The 11,508-nt window shown below is 49.9% G+C and overlaps 1 protein-coding gene across 3 annotated transcripts in view; it reads right to left on the bottom strand.

Annotated features, from left to right (window-relative positions):
• The window catches only part of nxn (nucleoredoxin), a 33,081-nt gene that overhangs the window by 5,648 nt on the left and 15,925 nt on the right, over window positions 1-11,508 (bottom strand). For all 3 annotated transcript variants that reach the window (XM_027024698.2, XM_027024699.2, XM_027024700.2), the window contains 4 exons: window positions 4,906-5,023; window positions 3,546-3,679; window positions 249-349; window positions 22-128 (listed from right to left, as the gene is read on the bottom strand). In XM_027024698.2, the coding sequence (XP_026880499.2) occupies window positions 22-128; window positions 249-349; window positions 3,546-3,679; window positions 4,906-5,023 (460 nt within the window). The remainder of the gene's footprint in view (window positions 1-21; window positions 129-248; window positions 350-3,545; window positions 3,680-4,905; window positions 5,024-11,508) is intronic.

The raw sequence follows: 11,508 nt of genomic DNA, 5'->3' as shown, positions 1-11,508 counted from the left end.
CACACACACGGATACACACACCTTGGATGCCGTAGAGCCTATTGAGGCGGGATCTCCGGGTTTCGTCTGGGTACGGCACTGCCAGCCAGGGCATCTCACTGAAGTACTGTGTGAAGGAATCTTCTGACCTATCACCACACAGAGCAAAAGGAGAGAGTGTGTGTGGTGTGTGTGTGTGCACGCGTATGTATGTGAGGGGGAGAAGGGTGGGTATGTATGTGTGTGTGTGTGTGTGTGTTATAACCTACCTGTCAGCACTAACAAACACAATCTCAAACTTCTGTCCAGACTCCTTCACTTTTCTATAGGACTCCACCAGCACACGAGTCAGACTGCGACAGGGAGGGCACTGGTGACACACACACACACACACACACACACACACACACACACACACACACACACACACACACACACACACACACACACAGAGAGAGAGAGACCATCAGGCTCATGAGGTGAGCTATTCCATAAGCATTCCTTGTGTTTTTGTTGCCCCTAGCAGGAAAACTCTGCCATCTTTTCATTATCCAGGGCCACATGCCCAGCGATAGCCCACATACTGGATACATGAAGATAGCTCCACCCTACACTTCTACTGTATACACCATACATACTGCTGTATACCACTCCTATAGACCCCATACATACCGCTGTATACCACTCCTATAGACCCCATACATACCGCTGTATACCACTCCTATAGACCCCATACATACCGCTGTATACCACTCCTATAGACCCCATACATACCGCTGTATACCACTCCTATAGACCCCATACATACCGCTGTATACCACTCCTATAGACCCCATACATACCGCTGTATACCACTCCTATAGACCCCATACATACCGCTGTATACCACTCCTATAGACCCCATACATACCGCTGTATACCACTCCTATAGACCCCATACATACCGCTGTATACCACTACTATAGACCCCATACATACCGTTGTATACCACTACTATAGACCCCATACATACCACTACTATAGACCCCATACATACCACTACTATAGACCCCATACATACCACTACTATAGACCCCATACATACCACTACTATAGACCCCATACATACTGCTGTATACCACTACTATAGACCCCATACATACTGCTGTATACCACTACTACTATAGACCCCATACATACTGCTGTATACCACTACTACTATAGACCCCATACATACTGCTGTATACTACTACTATAGACCCCATACATACTGCTGTATACCACTACTATAGACCCCATACATACTGCTGTATACCACTACTATAGACCCCATACATACTGCTGTATACTACTAAATACCCCATAGTACCCCATACTACTGTGGCCACACTTGGTACATGAGTACTCTGCAGTATGCCATCGGGAACACAGCCTCTGGCTCTCTGCTGTCAGTATCAGCACACAGCACCACACCCCTGTCATCCCCACACACCCACACCCCTGTCACCCCCACACCCCCGTCACCCCCACACACACCCCTGTCACCCCCACACACACCCTTGTCACCCCCACACACACCCTTGTCACCCCCACACACACCCACACCCCTGTCACCCCCACACACACACCCGTCACCCCCACACACACACCCGTCACCCCCACACACACACCCGTCACCCCCCCACACACACACCCCTGTCACACCCACACACACACCCACACCCCTGTCACCCCCACACCCACACCCCTGTCACCCCCACCCCTGTCACCCCCACACACACACCCCTGTCACCCCCACACACACACCCCTGTCACACCCACACACACACGCATGCTGTGATGGAATAACAAGCACACTGACGCATCAGGGTCCGTGTGCATTATGAATAAAGTGAGTCTGGGGGTCAGGGTTAGTGCTGTTGCACCCACACCCCCACCCACACCCACACCCACACACCTACAGCTGGAGTGTTTGCACACTGTGATTATCAGACTAAATGAACGCAGTTCAACTGGAGATTCCAAGTTGTTTTCATCCCAACAGCAGCACTCAATCCATAATATCTGTTTACACGTGTAATAATCCATCCACAGTATCTGTTTACGTGTATATCACTGTAATCCCACCTCAACTTACTGTGGCTGTCATTTAGTGTCCAGGCTAACAATGTTGAAACTATGACAAAAGTTACCATAACAACGAACAGCTCTAACAAGTGCTGTCAGCAAAACACAGCAAACCTTTAGGCCAGTGTGTCACGTCCCCCGGTCACACTGTATGGTGACACATGGCCTGCATGTCCACGCCCCGCCAACCACGAGAAAATAGCACTGACTGACAGTTCACAGCAAAGACTGCAGGAAAAGAAGGGTATGCAGAATAAATACTACAGCACCACAAAAACCTCATTTCCATGCAACATGTGATCCACATTCCTTTCAGTTCAGTCCGGTTCCATTTTTCTTTCTTTAGTGCTATTAACAAAAGCAGCGTGAATGGATTCCAGGTGTGGACCCCTCATGAGCACGCCAGAGATGGAGGATACTACGACACAATCATGCACTAAAAGTATACAAATACTCAGACTGAGGAAGCCGCCGAACTGGAGGGTTGAAATGGCCCGTCGTGGTTCATACGAAGGGGTTCTGTTAGTATGTACATGCCATGCCGCACGTCATAACCGCTCACACACACAATGCTGCACGTCACAGCCACTCACACACACACACACACACACACACACACACACACACACACACACACACACACACACACACACACACACACACACACACACACACACACACACACACACACACACACACGGCAGCTGGAGGACTCTCTCAACTTTTATCTTTTCCATTTGCCAATGCACGATGTTGACATATGCAAATGAGGCTTCAGTACTGCTAAGAGCTGATTAATCGTGTTTTTATGCAACAACAAAAAGAAAACACACAATGACGTGTAACAGATCATCTCGCTCCATGTGAAGGTGCCTCGAAGAGTTTTGTGTTTGTAATCTCTCCACAACCCTGTGATCCTTTATCGTCTTTCTCTAGATGAGAGCACTGGGGGGAATTACACACAGTCGTCTGCTGCTGACAGTGAGGCAGACCGGTAGGCTTTAGCCATGTTGATTTAAACAATATTCAAAGTGAAGCCAGGCTGGACTCACACGACCTCACCATGACGTCCAACCTATTATGTGCAAGTCAAGGACGTGAAATCTAGGAAGTGAATTTTAGTGACATTATAATTCATCGTAATTTTCATTCTGTCAGTACTGCATGACTGCTTGTGCGTACAACAGTCTGAGTCTTCTGGTGTATGGAAAGACTCTGTGTTGAAGTGTCAGAATACACACACGCCCTCACACACCAGCATGGGCACACACACTCATGTGCATATACAAACATGTGTGCACACGCATGCACATACGCGCGCGCACACACACATGCAAACGCACACACGCAAACGCACACACGCAAACGCAAACACACACTTGTGCGCCCACAAGCACACACAAACTTGTACATGCACCCCCCACCCCAGAACATTCTCCTTCTTCCCCACACACACTCACCCAGTGTGCGGAGAAGTACACCCCCACACAGGAGCCCTCCAGGGAGCTGCTATCAGTGGTCTGCCTGTCACTTCTGAGCAGGGGTCCATCCACAACCTCTGCAAATGGCTTTGGGCCCCACGGGAACTCCAGACCTGCGAGACAGAGTGAGACTTTTTAGCATGCCTTTAATATATCAGATACCACTGCTAAAAAAATGACCTGAGACAGAGAAAGAGAACAAACTCATATCTCTCTCACACACACACACACTGCACACAAACCAATCCACACACACACACACACACACTGCACACAAACCAATCCACACACACACACACACACACACACACACACTGCACACAAACCAACACACACACACACACACTGCACACAAACCAACACACACACACTGCACACAAACCAACCCACACACACACACACAAACCAACCTACACCAACCCACACACACACCCCAACACTCACACAAACCAACACACACAAACAAACCAACCCCCCCCACACACACAAACCAACCCCCCCCCACACACACACACAAACCAACCAACCAACCCAGACACACACACACACACACAAACAAACCAACCCACACACACACACACACACACACACACACACACACACACACAGACAAATCAACCCACACACAAACACAGACACACACACACACACACACACAAATCAACTCACACACAAACACACAAACACACACACACACAAACAAACACACACAAACCAACCCACATACAACCCACCTGCTACCATGTTCATGCTACTAGTAGTGAAAGTGTTCCGCTAGCCAAATGTCCATATAGCAGTTGGCATATGGTCAGGAACTGGCCACTGATTAACATGGTAGGCAACACACACACACGATCACACATGAACACCAGCGCCATGCTTCATTAGTGTGACAGGGGAGTGTGTCACTGTGCTCATGGGAAAACCGCTCCCTCCTGAACTCTGTGATGCCAGACGCGGACCAATGGGGGATGGGTGCCATTCAGGAGCAGGAATATGCACATCTCAACTGTAGATGACAGCCACCTACATCCACCTTATGCCAGTCCAGAATATCATATGCCCCTAACAAAGTCCAGGCAGGTTTCTGTCTTCGGACTTTCAGAGGCAGAAAATATTCTGTTTATAAGGAAGGAATCTGAGGGGAGGGTGGTGCGCGCTGTGAGGGGAGGGTGGTGCGCGCTGTGAGGGGAGGGTGGTGCGCGCTGTGAGGGGAGGGTGGTGCGCGCTGTGAGGGGAGGGTGGTATGCGCTGTGAGGGGAGGGTGGTGCGCGCTGTGAGGGGAGGGTGGTGCGCGCTGTGAGGGGAGGGTGGTGCGCGCTGTGAGGGGAGTCCTCACCTTTAGGGTCGTCTCTTACCACCAGCAGACCGTTCCGACACACCACCTTTCCTGTGGCTGCATCCACAAACACAAGCGAGGGGATACTGGTCACCTTATACTTGTTCCACAGCTTCATCTGCATCGAATGAGCAAGAGAGGGAGAGGAGGAGAGGAGAGAGAGGAGGGGAGAGTAAATCTTTTGGTATCTCTAACATCCAGAGGAATAAATAAGAGGAGTTTACTCCTCACAACACACCTCCCCTCCCTTCTGATGCGTCTGGAAATAAACACTGCAGGTACAGAAATCACCGTTTCCTCCATTTTTACACCACCCATGTGCTTTTAAAATGTTCTGAAGTTGAACGGGCGCGTGGACGAGCAGGCCGATTTAACCGCGGCAACGTAGGCTCACCAACTCAGCGAGCTCGCGGAAGATCTCCCCCCGACCAAACGCAGCTCCCACGGCTCCGTTCCCGCGCGCACAGAACAAACCTGCTAAATAAATCAGCACGAGGCTTCTGAGTGGCTCGGCACTAGGCGCGTGACCGGGTGACCACAAGTCTGAGAGAACGTGGCTGGCCTCGCACTGGACAGAGATGTGACGCATGCAGTAGAAAACACCAAACACCTAAGGGCCCGCACAGACACATTTATGCAATAAAAGCGAGCCCACCAAGCAGTTCCAAGAAAGTGCCATCGCTCTTCAGTTAGGCACGGTACTACGGTGGCTGGGAAGACCCAAATACACAAGTATTTATTAATGCACAAAGCATATTCATCAAGATGACAACACGCGCTACAAATTCAGAAAACGCTTCATTCAAAATGACAGCACGCGCGCTACGTTTTGGAAATGCTGTCCAACTTCTGACAGTCACAACACAACGGAAGTGTCGTTTCCCGGGACACGGAGAGATTGACGGACTCCTAGAAGACCAGCGGAAGTGGGTGAAAAGTTCTGCTTGCGATTCCCAGTTGTGTGGTCAGGAGCATGTGTGGTACAGAACGAACAACTGCACGTATTCTGCTGAAGCTACAAAAATCACATTTAACACAACCCGGTTTCTCATCCCGGTGACGGCTCAAGCTGATCGTACCGGTCGAATGGCCTGGTGCAGCAAACGAGACCGGAGCCAGTGCTCTACACTAGTACGACGCTCGAGCTGGCTCGCTCTTCACGCGGAAACTGCGCCGTGTTACCCGGGATTATGTATGAGTGTCATATGACTGACCAATGACACAACTGCGCTAACGCGAAACATTACGGACCTCAGTGGCCTCCCAGCTGGACATGTGCTGTGGAGTAGGAGGGCTGGTGTAACTCACACTGCTGCTGCTCACGTTATATCATTTCACATCTCTCCCTTAGTTTGTCACACTAGAAACAAACTTCTACGCTGAACTGCAGTGCGTGTAAGTGTGTGTGTAAATTTGTGTAAGTGTGTGTATATATATATATATATATATATATATGTATATATATATATATATATATATATGTATATATATATATATATATATATGTATATATATATATGTGTGTAAGTGTCTAAGTAAGTGTGTGTGTGTGTATATATATATATACATATATATATATATATATATATATATATATATACATATATATATATATATATATATACATATATATATATATATATATATATATATATATATATATATATATATATATATATATATATATATATATATATATATATATATATATATATATATATATAAAAAACTGTGTGTGTGTGTGTAAGAGTGTGTGTGTGTAAGTATGAGTGTGTGTAAGGTTCTGTACAAGGCTGATTTATTTTCAGGGGTGGCTCTGTGTTCTCTGGGTAGCCATGACTTTTTATATCGGTCAGTCTGGACTGCCAGGTTGTGTTCTCGCTCTCTCTCTCTCTCCTGTAGGAATACTACCCCCCATCCCCCTCCCCGCTCCATGTCCCTTTCTATCTTTCTCTCTCAGTTAAACAATAAAACCTTTATAGTGTGGCTGTTTCTGGAAGCTTCTCAGTGCTGTAGAGTTCTAGAGCTTCACGGAGCTGCGCCAACGTCGCTCTTCATCTCGGAGCGGTCCACATCCGTGCGGTGAGGCTGCTGGCCGCCTGCCTGTGCACATCCTGACACACTTTAAGCCTCTTAAGAACAGCTTGGTCTGGAATCTAGGAAGCGTCACCTCATTTGAGACCCTGAATCCAACTCAGTCTGCTGCTAAACCATCACAGACGTGACAGAGGCAGACATCAGGAACAGACGGGAATCACAGGACAGGAAGTCTGTCAGCCTCTGGTCATGAGTGGTCTGCCCCCAGCAGGGACAGCTACGATTTCATTGGCTCATTTTATGGGAGTGGCCTGCAGGTGTCTGGAGCTCTGTCCTGGCTGGTTTACAGCAAGAAGAAGGGTGGAGCCCAAGAGAGAACTCCACCCATGAGATCAGGGAAGTCGCCCAGCCCCCGATCAGTACATGCAGCGTCCCATCAATTCAGCTCCCGTTTCTGGACAGACGCTTGGCTGATGGGTCCCCTCTCCTCTGTGTCACGGTGTCTCCTGGCTGACTGGCGGGTGTTTGTGGACCCCTCCTCTGTGCCCACAGTGTCTGGAGTCCCTCCCTGGACTCTTAGATTTGATGTAGCAATAACACGCTGCGTTTATCACCTGAAACGTTCGTTTGCCAGACCATTGTGCAGTTCAGTTGCACAGCGATTCAAAGGCTAAATTGCTTTTGGATAGAGCGGTTTGGTTGCCATAGAAACTACCCCCCTAGTGAACACCTTCACAAGTAGACAAGACAGACACACACACACACACACACACACACACACACACACACACACACACACACACCATGTCAAAGTCCCAAGCACAATGTGGGATCTTGAGGGATCTCAGCTAATAATTCAGTGATAAATTAAAGTGTTGGTGCAGAAAACAGATGCCAGAATGTCAAAGGGCTTAGTGAAGTAGCAGAAAACTGAGAAACAGACATGCACAGAAAAGAGAGGAAAGGAGAAAATGAGAGAGAGAGAGCGAGGGAGCGAGAGAGTGGGGGTGGGGGTAGAGAGAGAGCGGGGGTGTTGTTCTGTCGTTAGCCTAGCCACACAAAAGCTGCTTTCTGAAAGCGACTTTAATCTTGACTCCTGCTGCCTGTGGCACAGAGTGTGAGATTTCATTTAGCAGAGACAGCTGGCAGGATGGGGCGTCGACTGTGAGAGACGCACAGTATTGTGTCCCCTGCTCCGCCCCTGGACCGGAGAGGTGCAGGGTCAAAGGTCACTGAAGCAGGGGGAAAATTCCTTCCTCCTGCTTGACCTCTAACCACTACACCCCCCCCCCCCCACACCAGGCCGTGTGTCTGCTAGGGTTTACTTTGCATAGAGTACAGACAACATATGCACATGACACAGTAGGCAAAGAAGAAAAGAAACAAGAACTCCTCCCCGCAACCCCCACACCCCCACACCCCCACACAGCGAGTGAGCGAGAGGGAGCCTGTGTGTGTGAGAACGAGAGCGAGCACACAGCAGACCTGACTTTCTCCATCCTTCATTAACATATGTGGGGCGGGGTCTGTCTGTCTGTCAATACTAAGCTGTGTTGGCATGGAGTAGCAGGTGTTACTGAAGTTAAATATCAATCCCTCCTCCTCTGAGGCTCCCAGCAGTGGAGCCGCAGCTGCTGTGGGTCTACACGCTGGAGAATGCCAGAGTCCCCCACCCAGCACACAGAGACCTCCGTTCTGCCAGCGTGCTCCCTCACACAGAGGATTGGGAAGGAGGCGGATCACCCAACACGGGAAGGGTAGTCAGCACAGACCCGCCGGAAACGGAGCAGACACTCGCCACACCCAAACACACACACATACACAAACGTCCCACAGGAGCTCCAAGACAGACGCTGGAACTAATGAATACACCACAACACAACATGGCCACGTTCACCACGGTACTGTCGGTGGCCCGGGTTGCAGGGGGCTCACACTTCCTTCTGACCTCTGCATGACCCGTGGAACTCCCATGCACACACTCTCCAGTGCTCTGGGGGAGTGTGAGCTGCATTTAATCTGCATTACCACATAATGTGGCTCATATCAGCTGCACCTCAGCCAGTTCAGCGATGATTGCACAACCCCTCAACCAATCAGCAATGATCATACACTCCCTCAGCCAATCAGTGATCACACACCCCACCCTAATCTCTTGATGTGTTTGTAAGGTATGACTGCAGGCTACAATCAAATGAGAGATTTTTTTTAAAAGGTTTTATTGAAACAAATGTGACTGAACCTACAAAAGTGACATACCAGTTAACACACGACGAGGTCATAATGCATGACATAGGTGAACATTACTAACTAGCATACATATCTCAGGTACAGCAGGCTCAGGTTTGGCTACAGTACAACAGCTCATCCTGTCTGCTTTTAAAACCACAGAAGACACAGTACCTACACACACACACACACACACACACACACACGCACATTAAGCTCGTCACACAATCGCTCGATTACTTGTGAAGGTCCGGGTCGTTGGGGGAGGGGCTTCACTGCAACACTGTAGCCTTTAGTCATGTCACATGACCTGCACCTAGTAAGGCGTAACCTCTCCTCCCCTCATTAAAACGTGCATGTGTGACACTCCTGGAGACCACCGCTACACAGCACGAAACTGAGGGGAATCTGGACAAGACCTCCACCAGTCACCTTTCTCTCTCACTCACACACACACACACACACACACACACACACACACACACACACAATGTTTTTCTGAGCTGTGCTGCACTGTTGTCACAGTGATGTGTGTTACCATGCCTACTCCTAACACAAAGCTGTGCCACATGCCCATTAAGGAGCACTAGAGAGGTTTGTGTGTATCAGACATTTACTGGCTCTCCTATTACTGCTGGTACATTTAGTTCACAGTATTCTACTTTGGCAACCGGCCAGTAAAGCTAAACTGAATTAACACACCCACAGAAGCACACACACTGAGCCATGTTTGGACCAGGCTCTCAGACAAGGTTAGCTACATCGAGCTGCTTACTAATAACACATGGAGGATTTCATGGTTTCATGGAGGATCGACAGTCTGTTCAAGTCAAACACCCCCCAACTCAACCCCTTGCCTTAAATCAACCCCCCACCTTAACTCAACCCCCCCCCCCACACACAAACACACACACCCCAGCCCCTTCCTGTGTTCAGTCTGCCTGGCCTGTAACTGGAGCAGTGCCCACACCACCACAACAGTGCCCATAACACCCACCGCCACTCCTGGAGATTCAGCTGCTATGTTTAGAGGGGAGGCAGGAGTGTGTGTGTTTGTGTGTGTGTGTGTGTGTGTGTGTGTGTGTGTGTGTGTGGCGGAACAGCTGTCAGGTTACATTCAGGGTCATTTCTCTGCTCTGATGAACAACTCATGCAAGCTGCACTGGGGAATGGGGGAAGAGGTCAAAGGTCATAGCTTTAGCACAGAAGCAGTAACAACCTGGCCTTCAAACATCCTCTCTCTCCTCACCTCTCACCTTCCCATGAACCCCAGCGACCCACAGGGTTTTAAAACAGAGCTGTTGTCTGCAGGCCCCTAAAAACTACCATCCTACAGAGAACTGAACTCTCCCCAGCATGAGGAACACCATGCTGGAGGAAACCAAACACCACGCTCGACCTCATGGGTGTCTGAGGTCAGAGGTCACACACCCCTGTGGTGTCTGTGGAGCCCTGTGTCTGGAACTCGGGGCTCTGAGGGTCAGTGAGTTGTGAGTGTGAGCCCCTTCGACGCCCACACGAGCAGGCACGCCAGCATCCGCGGGTCTGGTCCCTCTCTGACTTATCAACCTCCTTCACCTCTTTGGTCTGAGCCCCTCAGGCGGAAGCCCCAAAGGCTAGCAAGCTAACAGACTAAGCTGACCCCAAAAAGCTAATGCCGCTAAATAATGCATGAAAGCCAATGGAGAACAGTTAGCACCATGCTAAAGTGCTTTAATGGCAGTGAAAGCGAACATGCCCTCAGGGATGGAGTCTGTGTGAGAGAAATCACTCTCAGGACCTCCATAATCCAGCCCTTTAACAGAGTGGGGGAGGGGCGGCGCTCCCGAGGGAGGCCGAGCTGGCTCATACAGATGTGTACTGAAGGTGATCATGACAAACTGTTTTTCTGAGCTGCCAAAGTTAAAACGCGTCATCATTCTTGCTGGGGCAGGGAGCGGCGTTGCCCCGGAAACAGCCCTGCTGGGGCAGGGAGCGGCGTTGCCCCGGAAACAGCCCTGCTGGGGCAGGGAGCGGCGTTGCCTCGGAAACAGCCCTCCTGGGGCAGGGAGCGGCGTTGCCCCGGAAACAGCCCTGCCGGGGCAGGGAGCGGCGTTGCCCCGGAAACAGCCCTGCCGTGGTGAGCAGCGGCCGGGCTTGGGAGAGCAGACGGAGGGAGCAAGACATCGTGATAGATATTACACTGAGACTGGTGGGCTGAGCAAGAAGGGGGGGCCTGCAGACTTCCTGCTGGAGATGCTTGGGAAGGAGCCGGGATACCCAATCACAAACCCACAGCTCCAGTTTATCAAGAGAGAATGAGAGTGTCAAGGCCACAAACTCTGCAGCATCCTAAAT

Source organism: Electrophorus electricus, chromosome 15 (assembly GCF_013358815.1).
Source record: "Electrophorus electricus isolate fEleEle1 chromosome 15, fEleEle1.pri, whole genome shotgun sequence".
Classification (NCBI taxonomy): domain Eukaryota; kingdom Metazoa; phylum Chordata; class Actinopteri; order Gymnotiformes; family Gymnotidae; genus Electrophorus; species Electrophorus electricus.
Note: the sequence above shows the minus strand (reverse complement) of the source record. Positions and strands in the feature narration are given on the sequence as shown.